This window comes from Carassius carassius, chromosome 6 (genome assembly GCF_963082965.1).
Source record: "Carassius carassius chromosome 6, fCarCar2.1, whole genome shotgun sequence".
Classification (NCBI taxonomy): domain Eukaryota; kingdom Metazoa; phylum Chordata; class Actinopteri; order Cypriniformes; family Cyprinidae; genus Carassius; species Carassius carassius.
This window is the reverse complement of record NC_081760.1, coordinates 10,568,937-10,590,774: the sequence shown is the minus strand read 5'-3', so window position 1 is coordinate 10,590,774 and position 21,838 is coordinate 10,568,937. Positions and strand designations below refer to the sequence as shown.

At 39.1% G+C, this 21,838-nt stretch overlaps 1 protein-coding gene across 1 annotated transcript in view; it reads right to left on the bottom strand.

Annotated features, from left to right (window-relative positions):
• The window catches only part of LOC132142375 (partitioning defective 3 homolog B-like), a 197,133-nt gene that overhangs the window by 143,975 nt on the left and 31,320 nt on the right, over positions 1-21,838 (bottom strand). Inside the window, exon 3 of the mRNA XM_059552188.1 lies at positions 4,510-4,678. Within this exon, the coding sequence (XP_059408171.1) occupies positions 4,510-4,678 (169 nt within the window). The remainder of the gene's footprint in view (positions 1-4,509; positions 4,679-21,838) is intronic.

Here is a 21,838-nt window from a genome sequence, read left to right as displayed (position 1 = left end):
AGAAAGTGGCATGCATATATAATTAGCCTTATCATTCTACCTTAAGCAATGTAATGTCAAATGTCAAATGTCAGCAATGTCAAACTATGTAACGTTAGCCTAGTGTCGAACATAAACCCACTTAAAAAAGCGTGTGGACACGTAACAACTTAGTTTTGTGTCAGAACTTTTACACTTTCATTCATAAATTCACACCGTCTGTGTTTGCGAAACGATTGAATCGCGGAATCCAGTCAAAAATAGAACTTGCTGTATAAAGCAGAACGTCACGGAATTTGGCTATTTTTGAATGAATACATCTACATTAGGGCTGTAAAATGAATCAAATATCGATATGGACTAGTGTATATGAAAATTAAAGTTAAAAGAGACTACAATTGTTCTACGTGTATCTGGGAATGAGTGCTCAATATGTGCATTTTTGTCATTCAAATACACACGATGTTCGCAGTGTTTTCCCCCACGCCGACTCCGCCCTCGCCACGCCCCCAGCTATGACACCGACTGTATCTATTGTTGAGGTTAATGTCACTTATCTCTTACTAACTAATCTATTAATTTAATCAATTTTATTGCCATACATTTGATTAAATTGTATTGGTAACGACTAATAAGAGCTTTTTAAATGCTGTTCTAAATATTATATTCCAAAGTTACTGTTTTCCAAGTGCATGTCATGTCACGTGACTTGGGAGTGAGCGTCACACTCGGTTACTACTGCATACCATAGACAGTAAAAGAAAAGTGACGTGACGTGACATTCAGCCAAGTATGGTGACCCATACTCAGAATTTGTGCTCTGCATTTAACCCATCCGAAATGCACACACACAGAGCAGTGAACACACACACACACTGTGAGCACACACCCGGAGCAGTGGGCAGCCATTTATGCTGCGGCGCCCGGGGAGCAGTTGGGGGTTCGATGCCTTGCTCAAGGGCACCTAAGTCGTTGTATTGAAGGTAGAGAGAGAACTGTACATGCACTCCCCCCAACCACAATTCCTGCCGGCCCGGCACTCGAACTCACAACCTTTCGATTGGGAGTCCAACTCTCTAACCATTAGGCGACGACTTCCCAAAAGACACAGCGACCCCATTGGAACTCAATTGAGACAAGTGAAGCCCATTTTTAGCGTTTTTTAGCACTTCCGTTTCTGACGCGCAGACTCAAACTAAGCTTGATGACGTCAGCAACCTGTCTGACAGATGTAAATCTTCTAGTAGCTGTGCGTGAAAACTGCCATCGTTAATCTTGCAGAGACGGCGAGCTTGAGCAGGGAGTTCTTTGGCGTGAGTGAGCAGGAATAAGTATTCTGATTAATTATTTTGTATAGTATTTTAAAATGTAATGCCAGTACGCCATATTAAGTTAATTGCCTGCAAGCTTCTCCTCCTGTCTGTACGGTAATGTGACAGAGAGTCGAGTGGTTATGACGCAATCGTTAGCCTATTTTTACAAAAACTCTTTCTACGGGGCCATAATGTAACATAGAAGGTAATGGAGCCCGTTATACATTGTCGTGTATCTTTAGAAATAAATAATGGACAAACGGAGTCTTTAAATGCCTCAGATGTAAAGTTATTCGCTGTCAAAGTGACGCCAAAATGAATGGGAGTCAATGGGAATACTAACGCAAGTGAAGTTCTGCTACAAGATGGTGGCACGGGGCCAATTTCAACTTCCGGTCGATTTCCTTGCCGCCTGCTGCGTACGCAGGATGTCTGCTCCGTCTGAGATTGCAGATCCCACGGACACATTTAAGTCTCCTGTGTGGGAACATTTTGGTTTTCCAGTGGAGTACAGGAATGGAATTTGTGTCATAGACAAAGCACACACAATCTGTCGTAACTGTTTCTCAAAACGTACTTATATGACAGGAAACACGTCTAATATGCAAGCGCATCTCCGGAGACATCACCCCAACATTGATATTAGCGGCACATGTAAGAAGCCTCAAAATGCCTTCAGAATGAAGCTACAAGCTAACTCTGACCATGCTCAAACAATTACATAGGCAATAGGTGTTTTCATTGCACTAGATATGCAGCCGTTTTCCGTTGTTGAGAATGAAGGATATCATTCATAACTCATACAAAAATGAACCGACACTCAGTGAAAACATGCCTCACAGACATAATAAATATAGCTATAGAAAGCTGTAAATGACTACTTAATGAAATAAAACAAATCTAAAACAAAAACTCATTATAATCATAATCTGAAGATCTTCTCGGCGTGTCTAATGAGGAAATCGCGAGACAGGCAACTTCATCCTTGCGACACAGACTCAGAAAACACTAGTTTATTAGTAAATAATTCTAATATCTCCCTACTATTTACCACTGTCACATTTATGGTAATTACTTTTGCCGGTGCTTTGCGGCAAGCTTGAGCTTATTGCGTGTATTTGATAGCAGAACTGTTCAGCTGCACTGCTGCGGGACACTAAACACCATCGAGTCGCTCCTGACAGTCGCAGTAGCGCAGTCTCGCGTTGTTTCCACAAGCGCGGCAATTTTCTTTCAACACTTATTAATGGATGTCTTAAATATAAAAGTAAGGAGAAATATAAAACGGGCGGTAGGCCTGGCCCGCGTCTGAACTATGACGTGAAAGTTGGTCTCAGAGGAGCAGTTAGATGTGGCATCCAGCAGTGATTATCCTCCAGCAAAAAAGGCACCAATCTCTGAACTGTTCGCAAAGTTATTTCCAGTGGAGCCAGGCACTCCTGCACCCTGTAATGTTTGTCATATCAAATGTCTCCATATCAAATGGTGAAAGATAGGCTACTTATATATATTTTACTTTTCTAATCAGCGGTAAATTCCATCAGGTGCGTGATTTCACATAGAGCAGCGGTTACTACACAGAGCCATTGTTAACTGACAAGCTGCGCAAATCCACGTTCATTATCACCACTGATTTGCGCAGCTTCTCAGTTAACATCTGTGTAGTAACAGCTGCTCTATGTGAAATCACGCACCTGATGGAATTTACCGCTGATTAGAGAACTGGCTTTACTGACGAGATGCGCATTAATCATCAGCCGATATATATACCGGTGCACCCCTAATACATACACACATACACACAAAATAAAACAAATTTAAATAAAAATTTTAATAAAACTAAAATGACAAAATATAGAATACAAAAAGGTAGTAACACTGATGCCTATACTTTTTTTTTTTTTTTAAATGTAAAATTCAACAAGATGTTTGTTGATGTTCATTTATAGCAAACATCTAGGGACAATTTTGCCCTCCAAGTATAGCAACTTAAAAGGACAACATCCACATCAACTAACCAGATTATCAGCGTACACTGTTCTGAAGTCAACCAAGGCCCGGCCAAGCATATACGGATTCAAATGCTGCCATTATTCCTGTTTGCACCCCACACACACACACACTCTAATTAAGTTAACCCTGATCCCGTGAAAGCCTTTCCTCCTCTTTAGTGCCACTGATGCAATAAGCCTCCTTTTTGACGTCCCTGTCGCCCCGGCTGCGTTTCAACAACAGATCCCAAGTGCTGACTCACACACACACACCGGCACAGCTCCTAAACTACATTGTGCATGGTTCCTTTGTCCCGGCATCATTTAATTGATAAATGAGCGAGACGAGCATTGTGTGTGCAGCTGTAATGTAATGTAATGACATGGCAATGTTTGAGGAGTACACTGGGGCATCTGCCTCCAGTCTGGCTTCAGAGAGGGGCATTATGGGAAGGTTAGCCATGGCAAGGCTGAGTGAGCAGTCAAAATGATGGATTCAGAAATGGCAAGAGTAACGTTTGCATTCATTTGAATTTATACAGCTGTGACAGTCAAACATTGAGCGAGAATTAGCCACAAATCGGTTGCTGAGTAGTTGCTAGGACATTGTGGTTGGTCATCACCAACAAGTCTTAAAGGGATAGTGATGCATAAAAAAAAAAATTCTGTTATCATTTACTCACCCTAGTGTCTTTCCAAAAACATTATACAAAACAGTGGGTTAACACTAGACCACACAAACATACACTAAAACAGCTCAATTATGGGCTGCTAATAATGCAATTACACATGCACTACAACTCTGTTACTAAAAACTGTGTAACAGACACATGTTAAAACCACCACACACACTTATGCTGATATACACATACAGATGTGTTCTCCATTCAGTCGGCCTGTGGTCACTAGAAATGAAAGACACTTGTGCATTTTGTAAACAAAGTACTGTTTAACCCTTAGAGGCTTAAGGGATTCAAACTGAACCCACAATTAATATACCTCATTCGCCTAAGTCTTTTTTATAATCATTTATAATTGTATTTTGAATAAGGCTTTAAAACAACACCAATTTAATTTTGACCATCTAACATATAAGATCAAAGACAGTACTTAATTGGCAGAAAAATCAATTCATAGAATTCAAATAGAATGGAATAGAAATGATGGCATGATTCATCTTTTTCTTTGTGATTGATGAGAACATGTGAATTCCAGCTCTGACGTACTTGATTTGAGTGTGGAGGGGGTGACCTCTATCTCACTGCCCAGGTAGGGCTGCAGGACGCTGAGCTCAGGTTCAGAGGGGTCAGGGCTGGAGCGACCGGACGCCACACTCCCTCCAGGACTCACCATCGCCCTCTGCTGGAGCTCCATCTTCTCAAACACAGCCTTCAGCTGAGGACAGCAAACACAAATCCGATTAGAAAACAGAAAAAAAAACATCACTAACTTACAAACATTCAAAATGTATACTGTATATACACATCATATTTATTTTACAGGACACACAATGCTGAAAACAAAGAGAACTGGAGATCCCAATATAATAGCATCGATCAAACTGTTTCTTTATTGTTTTGTGCAAAATCCACAAATCATTTATCCAACAAAAATTACAGCATGAAAATGGTTAACACTGAATAGGACATTACTGATCAAGCTCATATATGTAAAAGTATACACAAAACAAAAAAAAGGCACACAGATTTGTTCAGTGGAGGGTAGATTGGTTTATCAGTGTAATGCTAATAATTTACTCTCACTCAGACATATATGATGTGAAAAACACAGGCCAATATTAATAAAAAAAAATTACTATGAATGCAATACTGGAAAAACAGACGTGGTTTCCTTTGGATGTACAGTATGAGAAAGTCTGGATGAGTTACACTGGCCCAGAAATGTTTTTGACACTTGTTTTGACACACTTAAAAACTTCTAAAAAAATCTAAAAATTAAGCTTCATTAACACTAAAAGTTTACAATAGTTTTCATTTAAAATAACTAAAAATTATAATTAATAATAGTAATAGTATCATAAAATAAAACATTTCTTAAAATATGTATTATAAAATATTTAATTTTAATTCATAATAAATATTATAACTTAAAAATCATACCAATCCAAAACAAAGCAAAACATGAATATATATAGCATGTTTGATGCTGGCAGTCCAATCACATAATGAATCAGGAAGATGTTTAAAATCACAGCTGATGCTACTGCTGGTTCATTCTCCACACTGGAAAGGTCAAGTTGAGTGCATTGCGTTGTGGGATACAGTGCTCCTTGATGTGTTTGCTATTCATATGTTGGCAGATATAGGCAATCCTGTTTTTCCATTCAAACAAACCAAGCAAACAGTGCACAGCATACATGCCACAAATATATTGCAAGGAGTATGTTAGTATGCTATACTGAAAATAACACACACACTTATCTCTTGGTGAGAGATGTTATTATTCCATCAGGTGCCTCAAATGGCCCGAAATGTAATAAGTAATTACTAATGAGTTAAGATACACAGCCATCAGACAATAATTAGACACATTACACCAGCAACCGCTAATTGTCTCAGAACAGAACAGACTCTAACGTAACGGCTGAAAGCTCATGTGAAATGCATCAGTCGAATAGCTAACAGCATTTTTCCCAATCATATAAATACGACAGGCAGTATGATAAACAAATCTAAAATGAAATTAAAAAATAAACCCCAAGCCGACAAGTGTCTGTTTGTGAGCACATGCGTTAAGCATCAATGGTCAAATAAGATGTGACAAGGGAATCAGAAGCTGTCAAACATTATGTCACGGTAGCACTATGAGCTGAGGACGGCGACGGTAATGAGAGAGAATATGTTTGTGCACGCTGTGGTCTCTGACCGTCTCCGATTGGCACGTTGACAAGCGGCCATAAAGCCGGCCGTCTGATGAATTCATTCGCCAGCCACTAATGAATTAACACTTCCCTTCTTTACGCACACTCTCCTTTCCAATCATGTCAAAGGCCTGGCAGAGGAAGCAACGGCTTAATGAAAGACAAAAAAAACGCCAGGGAGGTTGAGACGGAAGCTCGATATGAAGTCATCTGCATCTGTGACTGTTTCTCAGGAAAACAATAACCGGTGACACGCGACAGGAATACGCATCATCAATCATGGGGAAATATTGTGCCCGGTCCGTGTGATTCGATGGCCTGACATTTCTCGTGCTGAAAAATAAACCGAAATCGTCCGTATCAGATGGCAAATGTGAGAGAGTGGGGAAAAGTAATCTTGGGGAATCACTTCTCCTCTGGTTTGATAGATGGCCGTCTCTCTCCGGTTCTTCCTCTAAGTGCTTCATACCTGATCAAACTCTATTTCTGGGTCTGAAGTGTGCGGGCTGGGATATCCATCACCACAGTTGTGTGTATGCATGCTGCACATTATTCCTGAAAGATCGTAGAGGTGTGTGACTAGAAAAAAGTGTGTATCGATTTCAGCCAATCAAAGAGCTGCAAACAGAACAACAACAAAACACTATGAAAACTCCTTCCCTCATAAAAGCAGCCAGGCAGGTCACAGATGTCTCTCGTGAGGGCTGTAACACGGACACACTCTCAGCTTTTCTATTCTACTGAGAGGTATTCATGAACGACACAACCTCTGAGAGGACATGTGAATGTATATTTTTGTATTAAAGGAATATAGACTATTAGGTCTCAACAGAGTAAGTGGCATTTCTCGATCTTAGGAAAGAGTTGCTGGCAGAGCCCAAAACTGTTAAAATGCTGTATGATTTTTCAATTTATGATTCGATTTCTACTGGGAAATGAACATACGGCCATACACATTCATTGTGTTGCTTTTTGAGCACCCTGCCATGACGGTTGGGTTTTAAAGGGGTGCGATCATTAAACATTTGCTTGTTAACATCTAAAGCTCACTTAAATTTGTTCTAGATCATTAGATGCGATGTTATGGTGCCTTAGTCTGAAACTGGGGAAACTGAAACAAATACAAAACACTGTCTGTTCAATCATTAAGTCAACGGCTCAATCACATGAATGGAAACCCATTTTACCTCAGAGTTAAACATAAAAAAGGTAATTGAGTGGGAAAAAAATTCTAAATAATCACATTGTTTTGTACATAATTGTAAAACTGGGACATATAAAGTTACAGTTGTGAAAAAGAATGTTTTGTGGCATTCAAAATCAATTTGTTGCAAGTAAAGTTAAAATTATGAGATATACAATCAACTTTGCCAGATAAATTCTCATTGTGGCATATACGGTCACAATTGTAAGAAAAAAATCACTTTTGTGACATAAAAAATTTAAGATATAAAGTAGTTGTGGAATATAGTTAAATGTAAAATATAAAGTCAGATTGTGGCACAATGTCAAAACTATGGAAAATTATGACAAAGTCATAATAGTGAGTCAATGTGGTGGCATATAAATAAATTTAAGATATAAAGACAAAATTGTGACGAGTCCATTTTTTAGCATACAAAGTCCAAATTAAATTTTAAGTTTAAAGGCGACATCGGATGCCCATTTTCCAAAAGTTGGTATAATTCTTAGCGCCTTCATGAAATGTCTGTAACATAAAATTCCTCATTGTAGAGTAAACACCCTTTTTACCCAGTCAAAAACAGCTCTGTTCACAGCGACCCGTTTCTGTGCATGACTCTTTAAATGATAATGAGCTGCTCACCACACCCCCTCTTCCATTTTTTGTGTATTTGGAGGTGTGTTACCTTCAATAACAAAATGAATCCACTGCGTCCTCAGTGGCTCTGATGTCAGGAGAAAATTAAGAATCTTATGTTAATTTTTACATCCAACTACAACACACCTAACTATCTGAGGGTGGAAATATGCTAATACGGGACAGTCAGTCAACAGTCGTGGGCTGGGCCTGAGCTATATGTCATACTATTCAGAAATTACTATTCAGTGAGTGAATGGATTTTTAGCATTGCAGGGTGGTTGTGTCCACAAACTGCTAAGACAGATTTATATGTAAACACTATGTAAAAATGAATTCTGCATCCAATGACCCCTTTAAATTTGTGAGAAATTGAGATATAAAGTTACGCTGACAAATACACGATGTGACTATGAAACAGTTTGTGGCATATAGTTAAAATTGTGAGATATAAAATTTAAATAGTCTGAGATTTAGTAACAATTTTAGGATTGTCACATTGATGCATAAAAAGTCAAAACTGAGATATAAAGTCACAATTGAGACATAAAGCCAATTTTGTAGCATATAAATTCTAAATGTCACAATGTGCAAAATATAGTCAGTCATTATATAATGTCAAAACTGTGGCAAATACATTTGAGATATAAAGTCACATTTTAAGTTGAATGTGAGATACAAAAAGAAAGATGGATAAACAGAGAAGAACCAGTTGCCAAAACAAATGTTGCAACTTTTTTCTCATGTGTGACAAAATCCAGTGAATTGATTTGCAATCAAGTTAGCAGCTATCTCACAGTCTTCTCTCAGCTCAAATGCAGATATTGGCCTGAGGAAATATGAAGTCAAACAATGCTGACTAATGTCACTTCCTCTTCTAATCTATTATCTTCTCCACCTACATGCTAATGAGATGGAGCCTGTTGTCATGCCATACAAGTAAAAAAGCTGTTAATTTGTCAAAATGATAACGATTTTGAGCATTACTGTGGAGAGCAGGATCCTCTGTAAAAAGCTGATGTAAGACATCAAGAAGGCAGAGAAGAGCTTGTTGTTATTTCAAACTTTTCTTCCACAATTCCTCCTCTGATATTATAGCCCTATGAAATCCATTTTAGTTTTTCTTAAATTCTGTGCTTTCAGTAATTTTTTTTCTGGGTTGGGTTTTCATAAAAATAAGTGTTTTTTCATTAGAATTCATAAAACTTTAACAAATTAATATTATTATTATTATTTTCAAAAATAGTACCCAGACTGTGTGTTGTTGGTTTTAATTTTTCTGGATACTGTAATTTGTAATTTTATACAAATATATTATCAAATACATTCATTTTGTAATCAAATAAATGCATGAAACTTTAATGAATATTTAAAACAAATAAACAAATTCAATTTGAAAAACAGAGGCTTACGGTTTAAATTAAATGAAAAATTGTTTGGCATTGTGTGATATTCCTTAAATATGTTATGTCATGTTTTAATAAGCTGTATTTTTTGTTTTTGTACAGTACAATGTACTGTAACTTATTTCTGTCAATTTATTTAAAAGCAGTCTATTTGCAGTTTAATATTCATTGACACTAGTCTATATTGGAATGTGATTCATTATACAGCCTTATTTTTTATTTATTCATCCAAGTTTTGGCAAATTCTGTGACATTTTGCATTATACAGTAAATACCACTGATTCTGTTATTAGAGTCCTACTTTATATCACATTCCTAATTTTTGCTCCGGTTTCCTGTAGTGTCTTTCATCTTCTCATTCGTGTTTTCTTTCACTCCAGATGACAAATAAACCTGACAAAAACACTAAATCTATCTAAATCTCCCACCGTGGTTGCCCACAGAGGGGCATCGACATCAATCACACCTGTGTGACCTGCGCTGAGGCCTTCACAAACACAGGTAAAATCCTTGATGGCGGGTGATGCCGTGTAAACAAGGCAGGAATTACAGGGATTAAGGAAAAGAAGACCAAACTAATCTGAGATCGGCAGCCCTGTGTGCTGAACACCGGCTCCAGGTGTGTGAGATTACCTCTCCAAAAGACACACCTGGGCCGCAGCTTCACCTGCAGAGAGTATTGGGTAAGCGCTAAAACACAGACACACACGTATAAGAGCTTCCAGCCTAAAACAAGGCATCCCACAGAAAAATGAATACATAAATACACATGGTAATATACAAAAGACATAAAACATTCTTCATCTGTAACAATTGGGGATTTAACGATTCACTCAACGCACATTGTGAAATGATTCACAGTACTGATTTCACAAATGATTTTCTCATGATTTTTTTTTACAAAATGATATTTAAAACAAATTACAAATAAAAAGGTGTCTTTTTTATAATTTTCAGAAAAAAGTCTATGTGCATTTCAATGTGAAATTGAAATGTCAAACAACAAGACTAAACAGAAATTTTAAAACAAATCCCAAAACAAATAAATGAATAAATAAATAAAGCAAATAAAAGAAATCTCTTCATATAAACAAACTAAGACTTTGCCTGTGCTCTTTCCATTTAAAATTAGAGGCAACCACTACATTTTAATCACGATCCAAAAAAAGATGCTGCATACACGCAGTATGAATAGTTTTTGTTTAAATTAGATTGCATAATTTCGAAATTTGAAGCAAAAGCAGAACGGTCTGACTTCCGCTGAGTGAAACTGTACATACTACATAAAACATATCTGCATGAAACAAAAACAGCAGATGGGCTGCATGAGAATGCAAATTCGATGTCTGTGATAGGGTTGTGCCAATAGACAATAGTATCGTGTATCGACGATAGTCAAACATACAGTATCAACGATAGCAGATGTCTCTGTCGAAAGTCAAGACGATATCAAGCTCTTAATGTATTAAATTATATTGATAATAATTTGTATTACTTTTATTTTTATTAGGCGGAATATTATAATTCGGCTATCAAACTGCCCAGCTGTTTCACTTCAGGACCCCAGTGCAAATGAGGATTAGAGCCTGTAGCCGGTGAAGAAGTCTCAATCCACAAACAGACGTTGCATTTTGCCACATATCTTGAATTTTAGGGATATTCTCTAGGCTCCATAAGCAGTAAGTTGTTGCCCAGCCTCATATTAGTCTTCAATCAACTGTATGAAATGGCAGATGATCCACATAGATCTGGGGTGGGGCAAGTGCCTTAAATGAGTTAATAATTTTAATGCGTTATTTTTCTCCATAATTAATTTATCTAATTAACGTGTTAAATTACCAGCCCTAATATATATATACATATACAGAGAGAGAGAGAGAGAGAGAGAGAGAGAGAGAGAGAGAGAGAGAGAGAGAGAGAGAGAGAGATCATAAATAAATACACAAAATAAATTGTATTGTATTGTTTATAACTTGTATATCACATTTAAAAGCAACTCATGTTGGCCAAAGTGCTTTCCAATAAAACAACATATAACCAAAACTAAAACAGCAAGAACACAAAATAACATGATAACACAATAACACAAACAAGACCATCAGATATACACCAACTATCTCACATCAAATGCCCTCGCAAGTAAGTGCCCTCTAAATAAAAACAAATATATGCATAAACAAGCAAATAAATGCAAAATAAGAAATAAGTAAATGCATGAACAAATAAAAGCATAAATAAATAAATTCACAAACAAATGGATAAATAAATGCTAAAAATTTATAAATAAATAGTCCTCTAAAAACATAACCAAAGAAACGTACCTGGATAAGTCATGTTCAAAATAAATGTGACCACATAACAATGAGATTCTATATTAATATGCCAATCATTCATTTATAGAATGATCTGGGATCATTATGTTGCTTGCCAACTGCATAAAGCCTATACATATGCAAATAAAAAATAATAATTAAATAATTTAATTCCTTATCTTATTACTGCTGCTGCCATTTCATATAAGCAATAAGGCTTATCATTTTAATACAGTGTGATAAAAGATGACAATGTTCAATAAACAAGTAAAAATTTATTACTGTGTATTTTCTCATATTTATGACATTGCAGCCTAACAATGTATTCTTTATTTCATTCTCACTTTTTCAGGCCTTTTTTACACACACACACACACACACAATCTCAGTTGAATTCCTCTAACAAAGTGTTGGAGACGCAGAGACAGGCTGTGAACACTCAGGAAATTAAGCACCTCATTCACAGTCTTTGAAGAGAACATGACGCCTGACCTCTGCTAATCAAACACACCTACAGCTCTGTCTGTGTGTGTGTGCGTGTGTGTGAGTGTTTGTGCTAGAGAGAGAGAGAGAGAGAGAGAGAGAGAGAGAGAGAGAGAGAGAGTGAGAGACTCAACGTGACTTGAGTGGCCACCAGAGACAAAATACTGAAGCAGTACCATGGTACAATGATGGGATCAAAAGGCAAAACTATAGATTTATATATTTATTATATATTTATAAAGCGAAGATTATATATTTACAATTTACTGTATTGTAAGATACTTCATTGAATAGCATGGTGGTATCCAAAAACTTGACATTACCACACTTTAACTAATAAAATCAAATTAAAGATACTCCATATATCATAACAATATTTTAGTCACCCTAATGGAATTTTTTTTTTTTTTAAACATATTTGAAAAAAATATAATAATTTGGACTATAATGGAACAATTTGTTGATCATTAAAATATGATCAAGATGTTACACCATAACAACTTTGAATTGGCAAAGAAAATTATATCAGTTATAAATAATCAGTTACCAGTATAAATTTTGTAAATAAAATTATTTTAAAAAAGATCTTTCCCTAAAGTAAACAAACAAACAAATAAATAAATACAATCCAAATAAAACACAAAATATGCATGTCATGTTTAACCAACATACGAGAACTATGATCATGTAAATGTGTTGCGATTCTGCGAAACTACTGAAATATCAATTTAAGCAAAATATTATATGTATAAATGGTAGGGGTGTAACGGTACGTGTATTCATACCGGACCGTTTCGGTACAGGGCTTTCAGTACGATGAACATGTGTACCAAATGACAGAATGCAATATTTTGTGTGCAGAACATAGGTACATTTTCGTGTTTCCAAACGAACATATTAAGTGGCGGAAGTCTCCGCGTTCAGCGCAAATCCCGCCCTGCAGCTGATTCTAAGGCCGGTGACACACTGGCTTCATGGCGTGAGCGTGGCGTTTCTGCTGCGTGTCAGTTGCGTGACGGCTGCTTCGCGTTTTCTGTGTATTTACACACCAGAATCGTGCCTGGCGCGCTGCTGCTACTGTAGGTGACATAGAAGGAGTTCGCCGACAGACCAGGATCTTGTCTTCACGACAACAATATCTATACTTCATGTTGAGGGATCAAGCCTACTGATAAAGGACACCGTCAACAGTATTGACGGCGAAATAGACTATGTTTGACAGGTGCAATATGCCAGTGTGTCACCGGCCCAAGGTTTTCAAAAGGCATCACGCGAGTGTGAACATCACTACAACTAGGAAAAAACGATTGTAATTCAAACGCAGCTCCCGTCGGCATTTAAACAGACCTTTGCTCTTAATTCCAATCGGTCCAACGCAATAACGAAATCTGAGCAGGTCTAAAAACTGAAACTGTTGATGCTGCACTTTACACTTTGGAAAAGTTATATATATTTTTTAAATATGAGCAGGCCTACAAGCTGGGATTGGTAATGCTGAACTGTAATCATAGTTATTTATTTATATTTTTCATTATATTTTATTATATGATATTGGTTTGAGACAGAGTATTTTATTTAGTGGAGAACTTTGCAGCAGTATTTTATTTCTTATTCTTTTTTCATTTTATATATACTTTATTAAAAAGTATTTAAAAAAAAAAAGTGTAAACAAATTGTTTAAAAAAGTTTATAGTAATAAACAACCTGCAGTTTAATGTTTGCATTTCTTTCCCTTACTGTACCAAAAATGAACCGAACCGTGACTTTAAAACCGAGGTACGTACCGAAGCGTGATTTTTGCGTACCGTTACACCCCTAATAAATGGGTTTGCCTGACCAAAAAAATAAATAAATAATCTTTGTGAACCTGTGCTGTAAATGAATTTAGATGGAAATAAAAAGGAGAGTTAAGCAAAGAATGAAACTGAGAAAGTGAGAATGTGAGAGCGAGAGTGGGTCAAAGAGAAAGCAGTTACAGTGGCAACTCTGCTCCACAGGTTTTCTGCCACCCCCTCTTCTCCTTAATCACTCCTTCCATTTGAGCGTCAGCCCCTCTGGAGCATCTGAGGGGGGTAAATGTGCCAGTGAAGGGGGGGACGGATGGAGGGTCTAAGAGAGCAGCTGACATTAGCTTAGCACTAGAGAGAGCTAATTATTAGACTGCTGGAAGGGGAAAAAGCATGACGGATGTGTTCACATGAGAATTGTGATGAATGAGTGGGCTTTTTTAACGTGAGCTACTTTGTGGTTAACAATGTGCCAAAATCCCCCCTGGGCTGTGGTGTGTGTAAGATTAATGACAAATTTACCCTTTCTCTTTATGAATGCTTATAAATAATAATAAGACCTGTCACGTCGCAGGGTGCGCTGTGCAAGCACAGCTGCCTTTTACTGGAACCTGCAGTAAATCAAAGCATCTATGTGTGTGTGCGCGAGTGGAGGGTGCTGTTCTCCATTCAGATCCGTGCTTCAGGGGGTTTATGTGGAATTGCGGCTGCGGCACACGTTTGGAAACATGCTGAATGCGTGTGAACTTGATTTTAGCTCTGAAACTTCCTGTGATATTTCATTTGCACTTCTGAGCAGCAGGAAGCACCAAGGTAGGTCTATAACAAATAATGACAAAGATGAAGTGATTATAAAAAATATATAAAAACCTGTCAAGGTTTTTTCTTGTTTGTTTGTTTTTTTTGTAATAAAACATTTTGATGTAATCACTCTAAAAATTTAAAATGGTGTAGCTGAATAGTAAAATGTCAACATATCAAGGTATAGTACATTTTACAAATATTATGAATATAAAGAATGTTACACTAAACTGACAGACAAAACTTTTATTATTATTATTATTATTATTAATATATATATATATATATATATATATATATATATATATATATATATACATACACACATACAAAATTCAATAAATGCAGAAATGTGGAAATAAATGCACAAATGCATGGATAAAATTTTTTTTTAATTAAATAAAATAAAAGCCAGTTACACCAGTGCAACAGTTTATATAATTAATACATCTGAAGCATTACATCATTGACCTAGATGCAAACAAAAGAAATATACAAAATCAGACAATAGAACCATATTCATTATTATTATTATTATTATGTGGTTTTAGGGAGTTACCATGGAGACCAAAACACATTTGTGCAACATTGACACTTGCGGGGAGTTTTATTTTTTTGACACTCTAATATATGATATGTTCATTTTCTGGCTTTAAGAGCCTTGCTATGGTGGTAATCAAACACACACACACAAGCACAGCTTGAGACTAATTGACTACAAGGCATTTGACATCCCAGAAACTGGAAGCAAGTTGTCCATCTCACTTAAATGTTTGGCCTCTTTGTTCCTAATGTCTGACCTGTGGGGAAAAGGGAGGATGCATTGAAAAACATAAGCACACGGTCTCCGTGGAGGAATCCAAAGCGTTAATCAGGCATCTTGCATTGCCTAACAAGCCAGAAACATCCAATGCGGGGTCAATCTGACCTAATCATCCGTCCATCCAACATCCCCTTCCATCTCTCAAAATTTCACACACACTAAAAACAATATATATATAAACATTTGGAATCAATCCTAAAGGATATTACTGGGAATTCTCTCTTAGGCTTCTGACATAAGACAAAACAACTAGTAGATCAACAACATAATAAATCTTGAAGAAAACACAGTTCTCAACAGGACTGGTATGATTTTCAATATGATAAAATGCAATTTTGCAACAAGTCTCTGACAATGAAATATGAATAAAAAAAACCCTGTAAGAATTCAAGTTTATCCACTAGGATCGGATTTGACTCTCAAGGGATTCTTGCATTACTCCAGTGGGATTCTGGGATTGGCTCCAATTAGAAAACCCCACTAGGAATTCCAATGAAATATTTAAGACATGTGAAGCTAATTCAAGCAAGTGTGTGTGTGTAAATCGTTTAACTTGAATATCATTAGTCATGTCTCTAAAATTGCAACAGGTTAAATGAAATCCATTTAAACATGTTGCCTGCTGGTATCAGCCATAGGAAGTGTTTATCTCCCAGCAGAGGGCACATGCACACATCCTTTACCAGCCTCTGGCACAGTGCTGGCAACATTCACATTCTAGTTTCATCTACTGAATTGTTTTTTTGTTTTTTTTTTTAATCTCTTTTGCTAACCAAATCTGCATTTATTTGATCAAAAGTATAGTAAAAAAAAGTGAAAAAGTGAACCAATATTACAATAAAAAAAAATTTAAAGCTGAATTTTCAGCATCATCACTCCTGTCTTCAGTGTCACATGATCCCTCAGAAATCATTCCAATATGCTGATTTGCTGCTTAAGAAATATTTCTTATTGTCCCAAAACAACATATACATCTCTAATAAAAGCCATTACTTTATACTAAACCATGAGAGACAAACAATTACAATCCATCAAGTCTTTGAGATGTTCTCAGAGAAATCGGAGGTGACAGCGTGTATCTGATAAGCCCAGACAAACCAAGTGTTTCAAGAGGGCTATTCAGACCCATTGCTATCTCATCAAGAAAGCCCCATTCGTTAAGACGATTAATTAGAGTAGCAGACGCCTGTGAAAATTGATAATAATAATAGAGGGCGTGATGACTGCTGATTGGTTGGCAGGGCAGGGACCCAGGTGCGGGTTTCCGATTTTAAATTGCAGTCGAGCTTTTTGCTCAATGTGTTTTATTAGTTTTATCCTCCGCGGATGACTTGCTAACCTCTTCTGAAGTGGTGCGCGGGGAGCGCTGATATGTGTGACTTGTCACTTATGTGAAGAGTTAGCAAATTAACAGTGCAGAGGATGAGCTGAGATTCAAGAAACACTCTCAAGCTGTCAGTCAAGTGTTACGAAGAGTGTGAGGCCTAATGAAGACGCCATGGAGCTCCGCTGGAGGCCTGGAATTAACAGTTTAGAAAGGAAACTCAAGTGCAAGTCGGCACATTAATTAAAGCAGTGATGCTTAAAATAAATAAATGTAAAAAAAATAATAATAATAATATTAACAGTTATCACAATAATTATTATTATCATCCTTATCATTAAAGTATTTATTATAATAATTATTTATTTATTTTAAGCCCCAGTTATTATTATTATTTCTATTATTATTAGTAATAATAATAATAAATGAATTCATAATTTGTATTAATATGGATGCAAAAAAATAAATCTTAACATTTATTTTATATACAAATGTGTGTATACATTCTTCTTTCTTCTTCTTCTTATGCAGTCCATCGATTTCGAAGATGACGTCACTTCTAGGATGCATTGTTGGAGTGTTGAGGCAGCCGCTGCTGTCGGCGGTGCCATTGAAGGTGGCTATAAAGCCCAATCCGAGAGCCACATGTCCTGCCGCAGTCGGGGCATGTAAGTGCTGAATCTGAGGATGGGTGTAGTTGTGGCTGGGTGCGTTGGTGTCTGCGCTGACGTAGCACAGTTCTGTGTTGGGTACGATGTGATTCGATCAATTGGGCCCCCAGACCACATGCAGAGCTCCATTCCTGGCGGCCGGCGGCAGTTGTTTCCAGGACTCCAGGGTTGATGCTGCAGTTTTTCAGGGTCGACTTGAGGTGGTCCTTGTAGCGACGTTTCTGACCCCCAGGTCTCCTGTTGGCTGCGTATAACTGCCCATAGAGGACCTGTCAGGGTAGGCGGTGGGAGGGCATGCGGATAACGTGTCCAACCCATCGCAGTTGCCGCCTAGCAATGGTTGCCTCCATGCTGCTGGAGTTAGTGCGCTGTAGGATGTCCGCATGGGGGATTTTGTCTTTCCATGTGACACCTAGTATGAGCTGGAGGCATCTGATGTGAAAGCCCTCAAGGCACCGGATATGCCTGCGGTAGGGAGTCCAAGTTTCCGCACTGAACAGCAGGGTGGAAACACAGACTGCCTGGTAGACGGCCGCTTTGGTGAAGGTACGGAGATCTTTATTAGCAAAGACTCGAGATCGAAGTCTACCAAAGGCAGAGGAGGCGAGGTTTATGCGTGCCTGGATCTCATTGTCTATGAGACAGGTGGGTGTTAGGATACTTCCGAGGTAACAGAAGTGCTGAACAACCTTTACTGGTGTGCCATGGATGTAGAATTCAGGAGGTGTAAGGATGGGGGCCTTGGTCTGTGCAATGATCTCAGTCTTTTTGATGTTGACTCGTAGGCCACAAGCTTGGTAGACTGCGCATACAACATCCAGTGTGTGCTGCAGTGCAGTAGGGCTATGGGCTAGGAGGGCACAGTCATCAGCGTATTGCAGTTCATGAATTGTGGTGGTGGTGGTCTTGGTGATGGCTTGCAGGCGGCGAAGGTTAAAGAGGTTCCCGTCCAGACGAAACTGTAGGCAAACACCATCGTCGGGGCTGAGGGAATTGCGGGAGAGGAGGGTGACTGCTGCCAGGAAGAGATAGAAGATCACTGGAGCCAGTACACACCCCTGTTTCACTCCTACCTGCACAGGAAAGGAGGGGGATAGAGATGTACCCACAATCACAGAAGCCTGCATGCCATCATGAAACTGTTGTAGGATTTCCAGAAACCTTGGAGGCACTCCAAACTTCTCCAGAATGACCCAAAGGACTTGGCGGTCAATGGTGTCAAAAGCCTTTGCCAGGTCGATGAAGGCAATGAACAGATCTTTATTCTGTTCTCTAGCCTTCTCCTGCAATTGGCGTAGAACAAAGATCATGTCGGAGGTGGACCGATCCTTTCTGAAGCCGCACTGTGACTCAGGAAGGATTCTCTCTGTGATGTGCTTAGTAAGACGAAACAGCATGACCTTTGTTAATACTTTCCCTGCCACAGAGAGCAGGGATATCCCACGACTGTTTCCACAGATAGACTTGTCCCCCTTTTTCTTGTGGATAGTAACAATGTGAGAGTCTTTCCAGCCTTGTGGAACAGCTTTTTGTGCCCATATTATCTGGATAAGTTGGTGGAGATTTTTGGTGAGCAGATACCCGCCTTTCTTTAGAGCCTCTGCAGGGATTCCATCAGGACCAGCAGACTTATTGTCCTTGAGACTTCGTACTGCTGCCAGGACTTCTGAGAATCTGGGAGGGTCATCTAGCTCATGCACAGGTGGGAGCTGTGGAAGGTGCTGCAGGACAGTGGGTTCAGTCGGATTGTATTGGTTAAGGAGGGTGTTAAAATGTTCAGCCCAACGCTCAAGAATTTCTTGTTTGTCCTTGTACAGAATTGTGCCGTCTGCAGATCTGATAGGGGTGATTCTGCGTTTTTGGGGTCCATATAGTGATTTTATTGCATCGTAAAAAGCTTGAGAGTTGTTGGTGTCCGCATAACCTTGAATTTCATGGGCTTTCCTGAGCCACCAGTCATTCTCCATTATGCGAAGCCGTCGTTGCACCTCAGCACGGATCTTATTCCAGTGTGAGCGTAGAGAGGGAGATTGTGGATTGGAGAGGTGGGCAGATAGGGCTTTACGCTTCTCCTCCAGGAGGTTGAGTATTTCAAGGGAGCTGTCGTCAAACCAGTCCTGGATGATGTTTAGAGGTGAAACCAATTGTATCGGAAGCGGCTTGTTGTATAACTGAGCTAAGGTTAGCCCATACACTTTCAGCTGTATTGCGTAGGGGATGAGTTATAGTGGAGGAAAGGTTACTAGCCAAGCAGCGACGGTACGATGCAGTGATGTCAGGATATTTTAAAGCTCGACTGTTGAGCCGACTTGAGGGTTGTTGCCTGGCGTGTTGAGGTCGGACCTTTAGGTGTATCTTGGATCTGATCAGCCGATGGTCTGTCCAGCACTCCGCCCCACGCATTGCTCGGGTGATGGAGATTTCATGTAGATCTTGTTGCCGGGTTATAATGTAGTCCAGTAGGTGCCAGTGTTTTGATCTGGGGTGCATCCATGATGCTTTGTATTTATTTTTCATTTGGAAAGTTGTGTTGGTTATGACCATTTTATGGTCAGAGCAGAGGGAGAGGAGTCGCAGGCCATTCCTGTTCATGTTACCTAAACCATGTTTCCCGATTACCCCAGGCCAGAGCATGTTGCTGGTGCCTACTCTGGCATTGAAGTCTCCCAAAAGCATAAGTTTATCAGTGTGAGGAACTTTGTGAAGAGCTCTGTCAAGAGACTCGTAAAAGCCATCTTTGATGCTTTCTTCAGCATCCAGAGTTGGTGCATAAGTGCTTATCAAGGTTGCATAGCGACCCTTCGCAAGGGGAATGCGCCAAGTCATCAGCCGCTCACTGATTCCCACAGGAGACTCTGGGATGTTCTGTAGCAGTCTGCTTTTAATGGCAAAACCTACTCCATATAGGCGGCGGGCATCTTCTGGAAGGCCCTTCCAAAAGAAGGTGTATCCTTGCCCAACTTCTATTAGCGAGTCCTCTCCTGCGAGTCAGGTCTCACTCAAAGCTGCAATGTCAATGTTGTATTTGTTAAGCTCGCTCGCAACCAGGGCAGTGCGCCTGCGTGGTCGGTCAGTTCCAATCTGCACATCAAGAAGTGTGCGTACGTTCCATGTAGCCAAAATTAATAGTTTCGATTTATATTTTCGACCACGTAATGGGATGCCTTGACGACAGCGGTGGGCCGCCCAGGAGTGTAGGGAACAGGCAATGTTTGGGTCACCTTTTCTAGACCCTCCCCCCGATTGGGGGTGAGCAGTGCGGACCCTGAAGAGGGCTGCTCAGTCACACAAGAAGCTACCGAAGGTGGACGCTGTTCCAACCCATCCACACAACGACCATCACTCTTGTGCCGCCTCCGTGCAGGGCTCATGCTAAAGGCTGCCAGTCTGATCCAAGACCTGCCTCCGTCACATTTACCCTATCGCCGAAGGACTTGTACGGTGAAGTGATAGCATACGCAGAGAGTGGATTAATGTGAAGAGAGAGGTGCGCAAACCTCTCGCGTGTCCCCAACGCGGCCTTGTCTTGAGGAAACGAAATGCTCACGGAAGACTACCCACAGAGCAGTGGAGGCAGCAGTCTTATTTAATGGCGGACTGTACTCGCCATGTCGAGAAATATCATTGGCATAAATGGAGTTTTTGCAACGGATCTAGTGATGCCACTCAACTAGTCCCTCCATACCTGATAGACCTCCGCTGTTGGTCCACGACTACTTATTCGTCTGGGGACCCCCGCACGGAGCCCCCAGCTTATTTCGTAGCTTACCTTCATATCTGAAGGAATGTCCATTATCCGCCACCGATGGACGTGGTTGGTAGCAGTCAGCTCTGCCCCAACGTGTATACATATACAAATACACACACACACACACACACACACACACACATATATATATAGTACAGACCAATAGTTTGGACACACCTTCTCATTCAAAGAGTTTTCTTTATTTTCATGACTGAAAATTGTAGATTTTCATCTAATTGTAGATCTCATTGGTTGGTGCTCAAGTCTCTGTTTTGATTTCAGCAAATCAGTTCGAGCGAATGCTGACAACGTGATTAATATTAATGAATGTCATACTTTGACGTCATACACCAGTGGTAAGCACAATCACTTCGTCTTTAGTGATTTCAATTCGGCTTTGCATTCAAAAAACTAGGTAGGATGAATGCATAGCTGTGTTTCAATTTTTTTTTATGCCATATTTCCGCTGTCAACATTCCTCTTTAAACTCTTTAATAGTC